Below are 20,231 nucleotides of genomic sequence, written 5' to 3'. Positions count from 1 at the left end.
TATATATATATATATATATATATATATATATATATATATATATATATATATATAAAATATATATATATATAATAAAAACAAAAAGTGTAATTTAAGGAATGAGCATAATAACACTATGGTCATCCTGTGGTCATCAATAATAGCTAAATTGCGGAATATTATCTTCTATTTGTAGGATTAAGGACTGTTTTGTGGGATGATTCCATAGTTTTCTCCCCACTCTGCATGCTTTTCGCATTTTTGATTACTTTGTTGTATCCAAGGTATGTGGTTGTGAACTTCTTTGAACCCTAGATGGACATAGTAGTGTCAAATAAGGAGAAGAAAAAAACACGGATTTTTAAAGTTTTCGTTAATTCTGGGGTTTTGTTGGGTCGAAGGTCACTGTATCCAAGGTGTCCTGTATATGTTTTTACAGAAGATAGATTTTTCTCAATACAAAAATTTTTTGTTGTTCCTTGGTCTAATTAGAAGCCTTTTAAATTTTATCATATACCTATAGCTTACATGATTGTGTCAATGAGAGTTTTTGCTCCTCCAATTTAGAGGTCATATCTCTCTGCAAATCCTCCATTGACTTCTTCCACTTTTCACTCTTTTCTTGCAGATTCTGAAATTAATACAGTAGATAAAATCCAACCAAAATTTATTTTAAAAAGTGAATTATATAGACATCAACCAGTTTATGTAGCTACCCAACTTTTAATGGTTTGCTTCAAATATTTTCCTTTCATTAATATAATTTTTGTTCCATAATATCCAATCCTAGATTTTTAGCTTATCACTATCAATATGTACTTTTTAATAGATAATTTAAATAATGCTGTACCAAATGAATTGCACAAGACACCCATAGAAATATACTTTGAAATAAAAGAGCAAAGCGTTTTACATTATAATTTTAACATACCATAATCACTAATTAAAATAATAATTATCTCACCTGAAGATCATCTTTCACAAGTCAATTTAAACTAATTTACATTCCTGTCTGTTATGCCCTGGCAATGGTTGCTAGGACATAACCCGAACGAGTCTGTAGTAGTCCATACCTGCCCTGGATTGCTAGGCATTTTTAACAACTCTTTTATCCAATCAAGTTTCGAGCCCAGCGCTATATAAGCGAGGCGTGGGAAACCAGAGGCAGTTCTTCTAAGTTTCGTCCAGCTGAACAGAATACCACCTTTCCGGCAGTCCTGTTTTATATCATTTTATTATTGTGGTGTTTCTTATTCGTGGATGTCAGGAGAGAGACAAGAAGGATGAATGAATAAGTAGAGTTGTGTCATTCCTATTTGTGTTGTAGATATAATTTAGTTTCTGTAATAAATGAATCGTGTTTGTAAATCTTGATTCCCTTCATTTTATTGTTACCATTGTCTGGCCTGAAACACGGACTCTCTCCTTCTTTCTCTTCCCTCTAATCAGGCTAGGCCCAGTGCAGTGGTCTTTCTATCCTCCTACTATTTTCTTTTCTTTTCTTTTGTTGACGTTTCAGGCTCTCTGGCTCTACCAACTCTCTGGGAGCGGCTCGAATCGTCACACTGTCCAACATGTCTTTTAACCTCATTTCCTTCTTTACATATGGAATCAAATTTCCAAATGCAATCCTGACTCTTTCCGTAATACCTGTTACTAGATGTTTGATTCAAGTTCAAATTTATTATATGGATTCAACACACATTTGAAAATACTCTAATAATGGGTATAGTCAAAGCATTACCTTGTCTCTGTCCAAAACGCTCTTTTTCAGGGACCAAATTTCATCTGAAATGTGCATCAGAGAGACTGAATATATACTTTTGTAAAATATTCTTGTTGTTCAAAATCCAGCTGAGGTAGTGAAACATCACCACACTATTTATTTGCACCATCATACTCATCCAAGTCTTTTTGTTTTTATAGTATTCTAAAGCCTGGGGCCGTAAAAATACTAACAAAAAGGGAAAAATGGAAAGGCTTCTCTATTTTCATCTTTTCGTTAGTTTTTATATTGTCATTTTTGTTTCTCAAACTTATGGAATATGTTTTTCAAAAGCAGTCAGCTCATTTATTATCATTATTGCAGGACTTTCCATGTTGCCTTATTTTAATGTTTTGAAAATGGCATGCATTTGATTGAAGACAATGAGAGGGGGTATATGTGGCAGTTATAAACGTTGAACAAGTACTTTACACAAAATTCATCACCTACCCTGAAGGTTACACACAAGATGCAGTTGTGTTTGGCATTCGTTAGTGGTTGCTTGCGAAGTAGCGTACTCTAGAATGTATAAAATATTTTATAAGGAGACGTCATACGGTAAAATGAATTTTAAAATTTGACAAGTTAATATCATAACTTGAGATAGAAATATGTAGAAGTGGGAATTGATTGAATAATAATATTATAATTATAATAATATTTAATACATGCTTCCCTCCAAAACCCCTGTTACTGAAAAAGCGGACATACAATCTTCAGCCTTAAACTTTGGCCTTAATGAAAAAAGAAGAATATATAATAATATGCAGTATAATTCACACTCCCTCCATAAAAAGGGATGATGTTAGTAAACATTGATGATGTGGTGGTAGTAGTGGCGATGCTAATGATTTGGCATGGCAGTAGCAGTGATGATGATAAAGATGATGATGTAGTGGTGGTGGAAAGGTTGATGTCGTAATGCTGGTAGTGGTGATGATGATGTGGTGGTGGTGATATAGTGAGGGTAATGATGGTGATTTGGTGTGGTTGTGGTAGAGGTTGTAGTGATGATGGCAATGGTAATGACAATTGTAGTGGTAATGATGATGATGATGATGTGGTGGTGTGGTAGTAGTAGTAGTGGTGGTAGTAGTAGTAGTAGTAGTAGTAGTAGTAGTAGTAGTAGTAGTAGTAGTAGTAGTAGTAGTAGTAGTAGTAGTGTTGTTGTTGTTGTTGTTGTTGTTGTTGTTGTTGTTGTTGTTGTTGTTGTTGTAGTAGTAGTAGTAGTAGTAGTAGTAGTAGTAGTAGTAGTAGTAGTAGTAGTAGTAGTAGTAGTAGTAGTAGTAGTAGTAGTATTGGGTAGTGATGCTACTGCTGCTGCTGCTGATGATGATGATGATGATGATGTTGATGATGATGATGATGATGATGAAAATGATGATGATGATGATGATGATGATGATGGTGATGATGATGATGATGATGATGATGATGATGATGATGATGATGCTGTTGTTGTAGTGACTGTGAAAGCAATAATGATGGGTGTGGTGATATTATTTTAAAAGTGAGGTTTTATATAGCGCAATATCCACTAAATGTGCTCAAAGCGCTTTACAAGTGGTCCCTGACCAACAGCAACATGTAACATGTAGAACGAGACATTATGCCTGTTAGGCGATATTACAAAAAAAATTTTCGACAGAGACAACGCTGTTAACAGCCAGGTACTCATTTTACACACCTGAGTACGGAGAGAGAATATGAGTAAAGAGCCTTTTCCAAGGACTCAATTATGCACCGAGCAAGGCTCGAACCCAGGACCTTCCAATCCAAAAGTCAGTGTCATACCACAAGACCATATTATAGCCTTACTTTCAACTTGTCTGAATTTCTGGCATTCAAAATTGGGAAAAAACAGGTTTGAAGTGGGACTAGAATTCATTTCAGCGGAAAACAGCTATATAGCAGGAAATTCTCATCAATGAAAATGAAACAAAAATCAGCAATCTACCAAAGAGAACACCATCAATAAAAATGGTATGACATCTGTGAAAGTCAGATTGCTACCATTCCTTACATGCAAAATTATATTTGATTATACCCATTTAGTTTTGGGGAAAATCTGATTTGACTATTCCATAGAGACAAAAAAATTTATGAGGCATCTCTAATATCCTTTTTTAAAAAACGTAGGGGTTCAAGAATTATTCATCCCTTGTATGTATCTATTTTAGTAAAAACAGATACTGAATTGAAATGAAATTTTTAATGCAAACAATGTTGGTGTAAATAAAGATAAATCTTGATTAGAAATACCATGGGAGAGAGGGGTATAGTAAATAAAGGTTTGAAGTTTTGAACTTGTTACCAACATGCATTCGTAAGGTCGCACTGTGGAATTGGGAACTCATTTGAAACTGAAAAAAATGTAATAAATAAAACAAAATTTTAAAAATTAAATTCCACTTTATTCATTCCTGGGACAAAATTTGTCTTTTGGGTCTATTCCAACACATATATATTTACAGTTCTGATAACCACAAAAATGGACTTCATTTAACATTGTTGTAAAGGACAATATCTTGTGTTGGTTTGACAGTATCTCCATTACAACAATGAACCCGTGGCAGACCTGTAAATAAGTAAATGTTGGTTTATTCCTGGGGAAGACTGGAATAACTCAGTTGTCAACTACAGTGCAACACTGCAAAGATCTAGACCGAGATGACTTGCTCAAAGCCACAGTGCCCAACAGGGTGTTAAACTCAGTACCATTTTGGAATGAAGCAAATACCATACTACCAATTGTTTTCAAGAGTTTTACGGAACATATTTACAGGTCTGCGACACATTGAGGTCATTTCAGCACCAGCAAAAAGGAAGAAAATGGGATAGATAAAAAGTTTAAAAATGAAAAAGTGAAAGCACACGAGAAAAAATTAAGACAAAGGAGGATGGTTCAAATAGGGAACACATGTAGATTCCGAGAGCACACTGTCAGTGTACTTAGTTCGAGATCATCTAAAATTCTTATCCAGACACAAGCACAGGTCCCCACAAAGAGGAATACACTCAATTGTTTACAAACCATTATAAAACAAAACTGTAACAGTAAACATCTGAGAGATGGTTTACAAGGCAAAAAAAGATCATCTCCCAAAACTATAGCTATACATTTGACTGCTTCCTTCCCAGCCAAGGACTCCAGCCTGGGCTAGGACAAAACAAAGTAATCTCATTCGAAGACAAAAACAGAAAGCAACTCGGAATATATATATAGGGGTATAGAAGACAAATTAAGTTATATCCCTGCCCATTGTGGGAGGTCAGGAACCCGACCCAGTCATACTGCTGTGCAACACAACAAGAATACAATTTTCTCTATAATGTCACTATCAATAGAAGTCATTACCTTCTCGCAATTTGCTATTTATTTCTGACAATTTGTTTTTCTGGGTTGTTATCTGCTTTAGACTTTCTTCCTTGCAAGCAAGATCAGAACATACAGACATGTAGTGCTGTAGCCAAAATGAAATGGAGAAAAAAAGTATTATTTTACAGAAAGAAATAGACAGAGACATGCCGAGAAGGAGCGAGATATATATATATATATATATAATATATATATATATATATATATATATATATATATATATATATATATATATATAAGAGAGAGAGAGAGAGAGAGAGAGAGAGAGAGGGAGGGAGGGAAGGGGAGAGAGCAAGGGGAGGGGATGTTATCAATGATAAAAGCAAATGAAGGGGATTGAAAAGAGTCATGATTAGCTAATTTAAATTAAATTTCTGATCATGCTGTCTCATCTTTTGAAAAAAAGTCAAGCAACTGTGGTCAGTTATGGGAATTGGATTGGTGACAATAATTGAAAAACTGTGGCACCGGTGTAGTGGCCTTTGACTTTAATGGTTTATTTGATATCTTCCTCCATCTGTCATCTGTTTATCGTCAGTAATTTACTTCTTTCTACATCAATTGTTGTGTACATATAATGACGTCTAGTTAATTAATGGAGGCATAGCTTGCGATAATAGGAAAAAAATGAATAAAGCGATAAACTCAGCGGAAACATCTATTCTATGAGAAGGAACGATTTCAAGAGTCAGAGTCAGAGCTCTTTGTTATTTTAAGCCAGCCATTTTTATGAGTAGTTCTCACTGTATTAATCAGACTATAAACATTTAAGGTTACACATAGTTTTGTGTGTTGGTGCGTTATATCCGGCTAGTGGATGTTGTGAGTATAACATTGCATCAATATACTCTACTATAGACGTCCTAACACTATCTAGCAGCTCTCTGTCTTATTTGTGATTGCGATGAGGAAATCTCACATCGTAAAATTGGTCGAAGAGGAGTAGCATTTCATTCGTTTCCATTTCTTTAATATTCAAAATAGTGGCAGTTTATCCATGAACATGATTCCTAGACACGAAGTTTTTTATTGACAAGGCATTAGATAGTTGTTTTATGTTGATCATCTATAATAATTTATAAAATTTGCATCAGCCAACTTCAGGAAGGCGGAAGCAAGGCAATTTTTTCACAGTAGGTGATACTGCTGTACTGCAATGGAGTGCTCTTTGTCGGATCAGAAGATAGAGGCGTGTCGGCCTTCGTGTTATTTTACAAAAACAAATCAAAGTGACTGCTGATTGACCCAGGGACTCTGATTGGTGAACACTAGTCGGGATTGAACCAGGGACCATTTGGACACTCGTGGAAATACCCAGGATAATGAGAGATCAATATTAGAGGAGAGGAAATCGAGAGACCCGGGGATGTGAACAGTTGTGGGGAATGAACTCGAGAATGCGGAATGTAGACACAAGTGAAACAGGAACTTAGGAATATTATACCCAAGACTTTGAGATGTAAACACTAGTAGGTAGTAAATCTGGGATAACGGGATGGATACACCGATGAGAAATGAACTGTATTCTTGTAAGATGTAGACGGAAGTGGGGAGTCAACCTGGGACTAGAATATAGACACAATTGAGGAATGTACCTACTTTTTGTGATGGACACCAGTGTGGAGTGAACCCATGACCATGGGAGATGGACAGGACAGCAGTGGGGAACCATGATATCAATAGACACCAATGTAGAGTGAACCTGGGACCAGGAAGTGGACACCAGTGGGGAGTGAACCCGGGACTATGGGAGGTGGATACCAGTAGGGAGTGAACCCCGAGGATATGAGAGGTGGACACCACTAGGGAGTAAATGCGGAACCACAGGATATGGACACCAGTGGGAATGAACCTGCGACTATGGGAGATGGGCACCAGTGGGGAATGAACCCAAGGATCTGAGAGATGGACACCAATATGGAATAAACGCTAAACCACGGGATATGGAAACCACTGGGGAGTGAACCTAGGACTGGGGAGGTCAAGGGCTCTGAGAGGTGGCCCCCACGAGTGTGAGTAAACAGAGAACAACTGGAGATGGACTGCATTGGGGAGCGAAACCAGGTCTATTGGAGGTGGACATCAGTGGGGAGTGAACAAGGTACCACGGGATATGGACACCAGTGGGGTGTAACCATGGCTGTGAGAGGTAGACACCACTGTGGAGTTTACACGTGACCATTAGATATGGACACCAGTGGGGAGTGAAGCTGGGGTTTATGAGAGGTGCACAACACTGGGGAGTGAAGACCGAAGCACAGGATTTGGAAACCAGTGGGCAGTGAACTCAATCAAGACTATGAGAGGTAGACACCACTGGGGAGTGAACACGGGATCATGGTAGTGAATCTGGAGCAATGAGAGGCACACAATCTTGGGGAATGAACGAGGACCACGGGATATGGAAACCAGTAGGGAGTGAACAGGGGACGATGGGAAATGAACACCAGTGCAGATTATACTCGGAGCTATGAGAGATGGACACCAATGGGGAGTGAACGCAGAACCACAGGACTATTTCCGATTATTGCCTCCCATCTGTCATTTACAATATGAAGAAACATTTCTCGACTGTTAGTAATCTACATTCCCCCCCCCCCCCCCCCCCTTATGACGCACCTCCCTTACTCCCTGATTCACTACCAACTAATGCCTACCTCCCATTGTCCCAAATTGACTGTCCACATTCTGTAGTCCTCTGGGTTCACTCTCCCAGATTCACACAACTTGATGTCGATGTCCATTGGTGTCCATTAACCACAGTCTCAGGTACTCTCCCCACTGGTGTCCACCTGGAATAGTCTTGGGGTCACTCCTCACTGGTTTTAATCTCTCATTGCATGGGTTAGTCCCCACTGGTGTTCACTTCACATAGTACTGGGTTCAATCTCTTCTGGTATCTGCCTTACATAGTCCCAAGTTTACTCCTCATTTATTTCCGCCTCACAGTTCAGAATTCACTCCCCTTCCGTGTCCTCCTCCGATAGTCACAAGGGTTCACTCCCCACTGATGTAGATATCCCATTGCCATGGGTTAACTCCCTACTTGTATTCACCTCACAGTAAAGAGTTCATTTCCCAATGGAGAGATCCACCTCGCATAGACCCGTAGATTCACTCCTCACTAGTGTCCATATCCCATTGTCCAGAGTTAACACACTATGAGTACCCACTTCATATACTTCCATGTTCACTTCCCGTCTGTGCCTATCTAACATAGTTCTGGGTTCACTCATCACTTGTGTCCACCACTCATGGCCAAGGATTCACACTCCGGTGGTATCAATCTCCCATAATTTCAGGCTCACTCACCACTGTTGGGCAGTGAAGCTGTAACGACAGGATATAAATACCAATCTGAGTTTACCCGAGTCTATAGGAGGTAAATCACAAGGGAAGACTGAGCCCGGGACTGTGTGAGGTGGACACTGAAAAGGACTCATCTTAGGACTATGGGAGCTGGGCACCAGTGGGGATTGAACCCGGGACTGTGTGATGCGGTAAATTGGGAAGTATAGGATGAGATATAAGTGGAGTGAACCCAAGACTATGTTAGATGGACACACATGATAAGTGAACTTGAGACTATGGAATGTGGAGTGGGGGAAGGTACTGCAGGACCATAAGAGATGGACACCAGTGGGGAGTGAACCCAGAACTGTGTGGTGGACACCAATGGGGAGTGAACAAAAAGCATGGTTAAGTTGGAAGCATTGATGTTTTAAAAACCTTTTTAAAATTATGTATCCTGTAATATAGCTTTTTCTAAAAATAAAAAATAATAAAAGGACGACTGGTTGAACTAATGAAGAGAAATTGGACAAAGTATTCGAAGTAACTGATTAAAACACTCCTAATTTAAGTCATTTAAATATCTTAAACATTGTATATTAAACAGTCCCAGACAAAGCAAAAATAGAAATACAAGAAAAAATAATCCAAAAAAATATGTCTGTATCAACTGGAGACCAAACCTCAGACCTACTGATTGCTGGTCAATCGTGCTACCATTTCACCAATCAGTCACTGGATAATTGGGATGACAATGCTTGTATAGTTCACAAGGGTACAATGTGAACACTCGCTTTGCATCCTAACAAACATAGAACACAAAAGGACGAGAATGAACACGAGTACCACCAGCTCCATTTTTATTTTGATAATGTCAAAGTGAAAAATCAGAGAGCAGGCACTGATGTAAAATAAATCTGAAAATGTATTGAACAGTATCAGACAAAGCAGAAAGAATATTACACTGCTCCAACTGGGGATCGAACCTCAAAGCTCCTGTTTAATTATTTAAAATATTTACGAAACACTTTCAAAATTGACAAGAAACACACACTAGGTTTAGATTGATTTTCTTTTTCTTGAAATTTTCACACATCTCTGTTCCATACATCTATTGTTTTGTTTGTTTTAAAGGATTTTACAGCACTTGCAACACATTTAGGTCATATCAGCGCCAGTAAAAAGGAAGAAAATGGGATAGTAAAAGTTCTTGAATTACAATTAAGGCACCCAAGAAAAGGTAAGACAAAGGGGAATTGTTTCAAATAGGAAGCAGATGTAGATTCCAAGAGCACACTATCAAAGTACTTGGTTTGAGATCACTAAATGTCTCATCCAGATACAAGCACAGGTCCCCACCAAAAGGAACACTCTCAATTGTTTACAAATCATACATATGCAAAGGGAAAAAATATGTTGTGAATGAAAGTTATTGTATTCAAGTATCGTAACTTGTATCGTCCATCTGATGTAGTATCGTTCACAATTAGCGTCTGTTCTAGTTACTACCTTGTTGAGAGTCATTCTGTATCCAACAGTCATCCTGTACACATGTATCTTATGTTATGTTGTTTAATAAAGGTTCTTTACTGTAACAATTTGGTTTGTTGATTCTTGGAATAATACGTCTTATTAATGTATGATCTAAGAACCCAACAAAATACAGTGAAAAATACAGCATAACAGAGAGATGATTTACAAGACAACAAAAAAAAAAAATCATCTATACATTCGACTGTTTCCCTCCCAGCCAGGGTATCTGGCCACGACCAGGACAAAACCAAGTAATCTCATTCCAAGACAAGAAAGCATGTTGGAAAACAGATATAGGGAGATAGAAGACACAGTATGTGCCTCCCTGCCCATTATGGGAGGTCAGGAACCCCACTCAGATTCCATACATCTACAATGTCCATGTAACACTTTTATATTATAAAAGTAATGTTCAGGACTGGGTAAGGGAAAAAAGGGGAGGGGGGGGGGGGGAATAAAAGCATTTTTAGCTTTAAAATCTATGTAAAGGGGATGCAATATTTTTGCAAAATTTGCTATTTTTGATGCCAGATGTTTAATTTTCAAAGCAAAATTCGACGATTTTCTATTGATTTTTTTTTTATCTTCAAAAAGCCGCAATGGCAATTATTTTAATTCATTTTGAAGTTTTATAGCAACTTGGCCCTTGGGTGTAATATCAATAGCTGCAGAAACTGATCTCTTATAACTACTCTCTTATGCCTTAACATGTGACAAACCTTCTCAAACCGTCTAAGTCTGCGATCGGCATGAAATCGTTTTATTGGCTTAATTCATTCTATACCCTACGATACACCATGTCTATTAATATCTAAGAAAACACGGAACTCTAAATTGGCGAATTTGACATGTGATCAAACCGTACAAGTCCATTGGATCTTTAAATTGCCGGTCTCAAAACGTCTATCTCCGTTGTGATTCCTTCTTGATTGTTTCAACGTCAGGTGATTGGTCTCAGTTACAACAATGCCTTTTCCTCAACTTGATGAGTCTTAAAAAAATCAAAGCCAATAACATCAGTGTTTAAATCATAGACTGGCTCATGTATTTATTTGATCTTTTTAATAATTTATTATTTATCATAACATCGAACTTTCATTTCTTGATATTGATATTGAGAGGTATACACCAAATGTAATGTTACCCTGTTGGCATAATGAAATACACCCAAGAAAAAAAATGATTCTTAAAATTCTCTAAAAGTTATTAAAATACATGGACTGATATTGCTCTAATAGCTTTTGTTTTCTCTCATTATTGAAGATAATTCGCTCACTTGTTCTGTTTTACTTATGTCAACTGCTTAATGTCATGCTGCCTTACAGCCGTGGTAAACGAATGCTTCAACTCGGAAGCAAGCCAAAAGACGAAAGCTTCTTGAATCACCTGATGTGCAATTGCACAGAGAAACCCGTGAGCCTTTTCAGGACATTCTGAATCTATCTGTCTCGGAATTGATTGATGTACAATCTGACATGGATATTTCGTTTAGTGTTGATGAAGAAATGTTTAGCTTTAGTTATATTATTAGTGGTGAGATGGAGAGTGAAAGCGGTAAAGAAGGTGATGAGATGGACAGTGAGAGGATCATAAATGATGAGGTGGAGAGAGACAGGCTAAAAGATGATGAGGTGTACCGCGGTATGGTGTAAGATGAGGTGGACAGTAACAGTGGTAGGGCAGCTGGAGGTAGGGTGGATGATAATGAGGTGGACAATGACTATATATTAGGTTGGAAGGTTAAGAGGTGGAAAGTGACCAATATAGGGTGGAAGGTTAAGATGTAGACAGTGACCACGGTAGGGTGGAAAGTGTAGAGGTGGCAGTGACCGTGGTAGAGTGGAAAGTGAAGAGGTGGACAGTGAGGAATACGATGAGGTGGACAGAGTAGGATGGAAGGGGATGAAAAGTGAGGGAACCAAAAGTAGGAAAATCTCGAAGAAATATTTGAACAAACGCTTAACGGAGCAAGGCAAGGCTTATGTTTGCAGAAGATTAGACAATGAGTCAAATAAATCTTTTCAATCATGAAAATAGGCAGTCTCAATGGGGGGTCGATGCTCGTGTAAAGCACAGTGTCACCAATGCAAGAAGATAAGTGAGGAAGACCGAAGCAAGATATTTAATGAGGTGTGGCAGTGGATGAGAGGAATGTGTACAGCGTGTGCTACTTGTTCCTGTACTGAAAGCTTCTGCACTGTATACTAAACTGCAGGTGCATAATTATTACTCAATTTATAATTTAGGGACTAGTGACTGTCTTTCCTATCTCTAGAATGAGACAGTGGGAGCATTCACTGCTAATGAGTTTGCGACATGTTTATATGAGTTTCACGAATAAAAAAGATCATTTTGATAAAGTGACCGTGATCTCTGATGACCCCACTTATCAAAACTGTAACCGTGTGTTAGCCACAGCTCTGAGATTGTTTTGCTTCAAATATGAAAAGATTTTGGTGTAAAAAATCTTGGAGCGGGGTTACACGTAGATGAGGTAGGTAGCGTACATGCGACAGTTGAAAGACAACTGAAGAATGCTCACGTCTATTCACCTCTTGATTACGTGCAATTGATAAGGTCAGCAAGAAGGAAGCCACGTACCTATCAAGTTAAGTACTTGAAATTCCAATTCTTCATATACTTTGAAACATTTGGCACAGGAGAGATTAAAAGTATTAACCCTGGAGCTGGGGAAAAAGTCACTGACATTTGTGCCTTAAAATAGTGTCCTTTTGGGTCAATACATTTTTAATTTAATTTTCCAGAGGATTGGATAAATCTCAAATTAGGGCGTGGGGATCAACTCCCTTCCAGAAATAAATAGTTTTTTAATGAACATTTCAATTGTGAGTTATTACCTGTTACACAATTCACTTTAATAAATCAATCTGAAAATGAATTTAAAGATAGACGAGACTCACTGACCACCGAGCTAGGTTCCACAATTCTAAAAAATTGTTTGATTCCCCACTGGTCACTTAGTTTTTTAAAGATATAAATCGAAAAACGAAAGTATTGCAAGTTGAAATAACCAGTCTTACAATGTCCATACGTATTGCAAGATGCAATAACCCACGCACAATCCATCCAAGTCCCGTGCGAAGGACCACAACTCTTGTTCACAAATCGTCTAAGTCAACAACACATCAAACCGTCTAAGTCAGTGACACTTTGTCGACGTGCAAAACGTACAAGTCCGATAAATAATGAATGCACAATAAAAGAACCAAAATTATGGTATCAGTGATTGTATTAAGTCATAATTGGCTTGAATTAGCCTATTAAAATCTGAAATTGATATTTCATTTACCAATTAACGGTTTTATCGCTCTCCTGAAAAACTATCTCTTCTGGACATAGACGGTTTGCGGGATGCAATTGGAATTTAAGGTCAAAATCGCTGTATATAATCATAAATTTTTTTTCTCTTTGCAGTTCATGGAATGGTATTCATTCTTCTTAACCTAGCAGATCAACATTATTATTTCATAATCAAGACCTAAAGTTCTGTTTTCTCTGTCTTGTAATACCATTTTGAGGTAGTGGGCCACATTAAGCTGCACTCCAAGAAAAGAAAATCAAAAAATGAAAAATAAAAGAACCAAAAAACACACAATGACACTGAAATTATTTTTAATATATAATTATGTATTTATATACAAGACATGAATTTGCATAAATTATTTTTTTTTTAAATCATGGAACTGTTCAAGGTTTGGTTTCACTGTATATTTATGTCAGATCTTGCCTCTGCCCTGTAATCTGCATCAATGTCCAGCATTTCTTTCTTCGCAGTTTTCTTCTCCAAAAGTTTTTTTACAGCTTCATAGTTCTTTTTTGACTGAAAAAAGGTTGAACAGGAATATATTAATTTGGAGGTAAACAGAAAAAATCATTTTAAAAAAATACTGACAGGAAAAAAAAACCCCAAAAAAACAAAAAAAAACAAAGCATCAAAAAAATGTTACGACCACTTATTATATGATCGCATTTCCATAGGTGTGTATTACTTTGAAGAATTTTAAGTTGACTTTCTTACATTAAGTCTTTTGTTTTCTAAAAACATCAAAACCACCTCAACCCCCCCCCCCCCCAATCTCACCCATATTATTATTATCATTATCCTATCCCAACGAACAGTCTATGCTTCCAACCGTTACAATATTACTATCATTAGATTATTTGACGATTATCCATTTATCCACAGTGGGAGAGGAAATAGGAAGAAGACGATGGAGGTGGATTGGATACACGCTTAGAAAGAATGACTCCACTATAACAAAGAAAGTATTGGACTGGAACCCTTAGGGCACAAGATCAAGGGGAAGGCCAAGAGGAACATGGGGAAGAATTAAAGAAGCTGATATACAGAGAAGTGGTAAGACCTGGAATGAGATAAAAAAAAGTTAGCTCAGGATAGAGAAGGATGGAAACTGTTTGTTTGTGGCCTATACCCTGACCCAGGGTGAAAAAGGCAATGATGATGATGATCCGTTTATCCATGGATAACTTTGATGATTATTCGTTTATTCGTTGGTGAGTAAATGTACGAAAAGATCCAAGTCTAATTATATTATATTATATCTAAGGAAATATTTACTATAAAATTAGATATAAATCTTTTTAGTTTCATCTTCAATTCACAAAATTTAATGTCATAGATCACACCTAAATCAACAATATCCATTTGCTTAAATGCCAGGTATTTTTGATTGTCTACCAAATATTAGAAAGTATGAAAAAAAAATTTTTTTTTTTAAATGAGCTGTTATATAGCGCAATATCTACTAAACAAGCTCAAAGTTCTTTACAAATGAGAAATGTTTAGCTTAATTCAAGGCTAATTTTATGGCCACCTTATACACAAATCTGGCAAGGGTATTGAATAAATAAGCAAGCAATGAAAAAGTGAAAAAAAAAAAAAATACCCTATTTGACAGTTTCAAACAATAATTCTTTGCAGCAACAATAAACACTTTATAATCAAGCATACACACATCATATTAATAATTGATATAATCAAAACTCAAGTGTCCTCACCTCATTGTCAACAGATGGTCCCACACTATCAAATGCAACTTCAAAGTGCTTCCTAAATACCATAGGTACATCAAAGGCTTCAGATGCTTCTGTAGATTCAATTATCTCCTCAAGACAAGCTTCTCTTGCCACTTGAACCAAATTACCCAAATCAGCTCCTCTGTTGACAAATGACAAAATGAGAAGATAAAAATTGACTTGGATGTACCACATTTCACTGTTATATCCATTACACTAAGGTCTTAATAAACAAGTAGAATGGAAAAAAGGATAAAAATTTTAATGAGTCAAATTTTATTGTTATATCCATTCCATTGGCTATATTAAAAATTCAGGCAATGGTTGTATCATATTGTGATCCCATTCATAAGGTTTGTGGTATGAAACTTACTTTTGGACTTGTAGGTCCTGAGTTCTAGTCCTGCTTTAAGCAGCGGTGCTAGTTGAGTCTTTGGAATACTTCCTCAACTCAAATTCTCTCACCATAATCATGTGTAAAATGAGTATCTGACTGTTTACAGCATTGTCTCTGTCCATAAAATTGTAATATCAACTTTCAGGCGTCATGTCTGTTTCATGTTTTTAAGGGTTTTACTGCACTTGCATCACATTAAGATCATACCAAAAAAAGGAAGACAATTCTAGATTTATAATTAAAAGCACCCAAGAAAGAGTAAGACAAAGGGAACTGGTTCTAATAGGAAACAGAAGAAGATTCCAAGAGCATTCCATCAGTGTAATTATTTTGAGAACAACTAAAAGTCTCGTCCAGACACAAGTACAGGTTTCCGCTAGTGAATATACTCAAATGTTTAAAAGTGTACATTCAAAACCCAAACTATGACAGTACACATCAATAGAGAGATGATTTACCAAAAAATATCATCTCCCAAATCTAATACTATACATTTGACTATTTCCTCTCAGCTAAAGGACTCCGGCCAGGCCCAGAACAAAACCAAGTAATTCATTCCAAGACAAAGACAGAAAGCAACCTGGAAAAGGTAATATAGGGGGATGGAAGACACAGCAACAGTGACCTCCCTGTCCAACATGGCGTCATGTATCGTCATATTATATTTTAAGTGTTGCTGTTGGCTAAGGACCCTGTGTAAAGAGCTTTGAGAATGTTTAGTGAGTTCTTTAGGGTGTCATCGCCTTGTATTGTGACATAGTTTTTCAGCCAGTCAGACTATGAGGCAATGAATGCTACAAAGATCTCACCCCCCCCCCCCCCCCCCCCCCCCCACTTTCAAATACAGTTGAAAGTAAATCGTCCACTGGAGATGCTGTTAAAGCTAATTCTTGATTAGGTAGTCAAACTTACGAAAAGCCTTCACATCTTCTATCTGTACCAATGACTTTCAGGTCAACATCTGGACCAAGACATGGTCGTGTGCCATTCTGTAATTAAATATAAGAAATGTTACAAATTTAATTTTATCCCCTTTGCACATCCCAAAGTTTAATTTTTCTTTTTGAATTATTAACCTATTTTTGTTGTTGTTGTTATTAGAAAGCCAGGATCTATTCAAAATCAATTTCAACTTTAGAATAAACATTTGCAATGTCAAAAAGATAAAAAAGTAAATAAACTTTATTCATCCATATGGAGATTGGTTGTACAAACATAAATTGCAAGAATGAATAAATAAATGTTATAAAAATATCACATTTATACAATTCTATAAAGCAATATAGTAAATGAAATAAAAAAAGAAGTAATGGTAAAAGTAAAACTGCATCTATAATATTACTATTAAAACATAAAAATATAATATATTTTGTAATGTATAATTTTGTATATGATATGTATATATATAGATATACAAGAAAAGGTAGATTAAATAAAAATTAATTTCGTATAAATAGATCGAAGTTGAGGCCACTCAGGTCTTTGTTATTGTTTTTTTTTTTTGCCATCCATGTTTATGAGTAATTTTCACTAAACTGTATTAACCAGACTATAAAGGTTCAAGATTACACAAAGTTTTGTGTGTTGGTCCATTATATTTCTGGATGGCAATGTTGTGAGTTTCTTAGCAAAGCGTACATTATCTAAAAATATATCTTTCTTTATTATTAGCAATGAAAGATGTAATAATCATTTTTAAAGAAAATGACAGGTGAAAGGCTATAGGTCACAGATTAGAGTTAAAAAATCGAACACTACTGGGAATAAAGGTCACAGATGCCTCTCGCACGTCAGCTTGAACAATGGGTATGAAGCATCAACACTTATCTTCAAGATGTTATGAAGACAACATCTCGTGAACAAGGAGTCAAAACAATCGATAGAATCAGTGACCTTTGGTCATTGTTGAACGGTAATTGATCGTAACGTCCTGCATTCCAGTTCCAGTCCTTTTTAGAATTTCTGTATTTGTTACACAATCTGAGTAGATGACATTGAGTATTTCTGTTTCTTGCATACATTTGCAATGTTTCTCTCCCGTATAACAGAACTGATAGGGTTGTTGCTTTAAATATGTTGATTTTGGTTTTAAGTTGGACAGTCCTTGATTTCATTATTTTGTAAAATTTTCCAAATGCTGCATTTGCATTTCCAATTATGGTTATTATTTCCTTGCTTATGGCACCATCCCCTCTGATGTTACTTCCCAAATATGTAATATGTTCAGTGTGCTTAATATTCTCTCCCGACACGATTATTTCTGGCATCATTACGCTTGTCATTATCTCACAACTCTTTGCATTAAATCTTAGTCCAACTTTAGCTGCATTTTCCTGTTATGAACTTGTGGCCTGTTGTAGGTTGTGTATTGTGTCTTCAATAAGGACAATATCATCAGCAGAAATTGTGGGTATTTAAACATTGCCTCTTAACCTATTATGCTTTTCTATGAAATTAATATCGTAATAAGGGTATGTTTTATTGAAAATATGCAAGACAGTCTGATAAAATAACTTTTTAAAACTTTTTCAAGATTGTTTTTCTTTTCAAATAAACCTTGATACATAGTAATTATAATCTACTTTAATCAGATCACTTCTTTGAATGAAATTTGCTTTTCATTTCACCAACCTTTGTAAGAGCCTTGAGTATTTCAACCCTTCCCTCTGGATTTGGTAACCCCACATAGATGACTTTGTCCATCCGTCCTGGTCGTAAAAGTGCTCTGTCTAAGCGATCTGAAAAATATATAGCACAATTGTACTATTAATTCCCCATCCCAGTAGTCATTGTTTGAGAGTTCATGGGTGCAAGTCAGGCCTAAAAATCCTGAAATCCAATTCCAACAAATTAAAAAAAGCCTGAAACTTATTTTGAAACATAAGCTATTGCCTGAAAATGGTATTATGTTGAGATGATCTAGATGCCGGTTTCTATCACGTGAAATGGACAACAATTGCTTGCTACCCTTTGGATAGGACGCTAGTCTAGCGCAAAGTACTTTTCACCAGATCTAACAGACCATCCACCCAATCACTGCTTGGTGGACAGAGGGGTCTGAAAAAATCTTGACTGCACCCAGGATCAATATTGGTCCCTTTGATTGTGAAGCGAGTGCTCTACCAACTGTGCTACTGGGACGGACAAGACACAAATAAAAAATTTTTTTTTAAAACATCCTAAGAGAATGATAGTGTAATAGTAGCACATCTGACCGGTAATCTGGAAGTATGAGGTTTGATCCCAAGTCAAGGAAGGCTGATGTTTTGGGATGTTTTTTTTTCCCTTGTATTTTTTACTTTCTTGCTTTGTCTGGCACTAATTCATACATGTTTTTTCAGATCTTTATGAAACAATCTTAATAAATCATTTATTTTCTTTATTATGACAAACACTAATTTTATTCATATCTTAATGAGTTCAATTCTTTGTCGATCAATGTCTTAAATTGGTGAACATCATCATCATCATCATTGCCTTTTTCACCCTGGGTCAGGGTATAGGCCACAGACAAACAGTTTCCATCCTTCTCTATCCTGAGCCAACTTTTTTATCTCATTCCAGGTCTTACCACTTCTCTGTATATCAGCTTCTTTAATTCTTCTCCATGTTCCTCGTGGCCTTCCCCTTGATCTTCTGCCCTGAGGGTTCCAGTCCAATACTTTCTTTGTTATAGTTGAGTCATTCTTTCTAAGCGTGTGTCCAATCCACCTCCATCGTCTTCTTCCTATATCCTCTCCTACTGGTTTCTGCTGTGTTCTTTTCCATACTTCTTCATTTTTTATTCTATCCATCCATTTTATTCTGAGTAGCTTACGCATGCACCTGTTTACAAAAATCTGTACCCTCCTTATACATGCCTGTGATGCGTTCCAAGTTTCACATCCATACAGTAGGACAGACTTCACGTTTGAGTTGAAAAGTCTTAGCTTTAGTTGAAGGGAGATATCTTTAGTTCTCCAAACTCTGTTCAAAGATGTGAATGCAGCCTGTGCCTTTCCTATTCGTGCTTTCACCTCTGCTTCCGTGCCTCCATCCTTGTCAATTATACTTCCGAGATAGCAGAAAGTGTCTATATCTTCGAGTTCCTGATCTTTTACTTTGATCTGCTCCCTTTGACGCGTACCTATCCTCAAGACCTTTGACTTTGCAGGGTGTATTCTTAGACCAATTGATTCCGAGAGGCTGTTTATAATTGTGGTTTTTGTTTGCATCTGGTCCTGGGTGTGGGACAAAAGAGCCAGATCATCTGCAAATCCAGATCATCCAACTGTGTCCAGGGGGTCCACTGTATCCCATTTCTTCTCCCTTTGGAGGTTTCCTTCATTAGCCAATCAATGGCAAGGATGAACAGGAATGGAGAGAGCAAGCATCCCTGCTTGACACCAGTCTTAATTTCAAAGCTGTCAGTCAGCTGATCTTCATGTACAACCCTGCAACTTGATCCTTCATACATTTCCTTAATGAGGTTTACTATCTTTTCAGGGAGTCCATAATGTGCCAGAATTTTCCACAATGTTGCTCTGTCAATACTGTCGAAAGCCTTCTCGTAATCCAGAAAGTTGACAATAAGAGGAGAGTTCCATTCTATAGACTGTTCCACTATGACTCGCAGAGAGGCAATCTGGTCGGTGGTTGAACGGTTTTTTCCGAAAACCTGCCTGTTCGTCCCGCAGTTTAGCATCTGTTGCATTCTTAATTCTCTCTAAAATAATACGGTTGAAAACCTTTCCTGGGATAGAAAGAAGAGTGATGCCTCGATAATTATTACAATTACTGAGGTCCCCTTTCTTTGGAAGCTTGATAAGATGTCCTTCCTTCCAATCCTT

At 36.9% G+C, this 20,231-nt stretch overlaps 2 protein-coding genes across 6 annotated transcripts in view; both read right to left on the bottom strand.

Annotated features, from left to right (window-relative positions):
* LOC144980286 (uncharacterized) overlaps window positions 1-11,067 on the bottom strand; it is a 19,199-nt gene extending 8,132 nt beyond the window's left edge. The window contains exons 1-5 of one of the 4 annotated variants that reach the window (XM_078927940.1): window positions 10,813-11,067; window positions 5,103-5,208; window positions 2,195-2,263; window positions 1,724-1,767; window positions 508-610 (exon numbers count right to left, since the gene is read on the bottom strand). In XM_078927940.1, the coding sequence (XP_078784066.1) occupies window positions 508-610; window positions 1,724-1,767; window positions 2,195-2,263; window positions 5,103-5,202 (316 nt within the window). In that variant the 5' untranslated portion in view covers window positions 5,203-5,208; window positions 10,813-11,067. Of the gene's footprint in view, window positions 1-507; window positions 611-1,723; window positions 1,768-2,194; window positions 2,264-5,102; window positions 5,209-6,042; window positions 6,257-9,108; window positions 9,322-10,666; window positions 10,763-10,812 lie in introns of those variants that run through there. The other 3 variants (XM_078927949.1, XM_078927956.1, XM_078927931.1) reach the window with 3 other exon arrangements.
* A 2,496-nt stretch (window positions 11,068-13,563) lies between these two features.
* The window catches only part of LOC144980276 (nuclear valosin-containing protein-like), a 46,244-nt gene continuing 39,576 nt past the window's right edge, over window positions 13,564-20,231 (bottom strand). For both annotated transcript variants that reach the window (XM_078927913.1, XM_078927921.1), the window contains exons 20-23: window positions 18,034-18,140; window positions 16,315-16,391; window positions 14,988-15,147; window positions 13,564-13,788 (exon numbers count right to left, since the gene is read on the bottom strand). In XM_078927913.1, the coding sequence (XP_078784039.1) occupies window positions 13,669-13,788; window positions 14,988-15,147; window positions 16,315-16,391; window positions 18,034-18,140 (464 nt within the window). In that variant the 3' untranslated portion in view covers window positions 13,564-13,668. The remainder of the gene's footprint in view (window positions 13,789-14,987; window positions 15,148-16,314; window positions 16,392-18,033; window positions 18,141-20,231) is intronic.

The sequence above is a fragment of the Berghia stephanieae genome, chromosome 1, assembly GCF_034508935.2.
Source record: "Berghia stephanieae isolate SIO BIC M18660-M18661 chromosome 1, UCSD_Bste_1.3, whole genome shotgun sequence".
Taxonomy (NCBI): Eukaryota; Metazoa; Mollusca; class Gastropoda; order Nudibranchia; family Aeolidiidae; genus Berghia; species Berghia stephanieae.
This window is presented reverse-complemented; position numbering and strand designations above follow the sequence as displayed.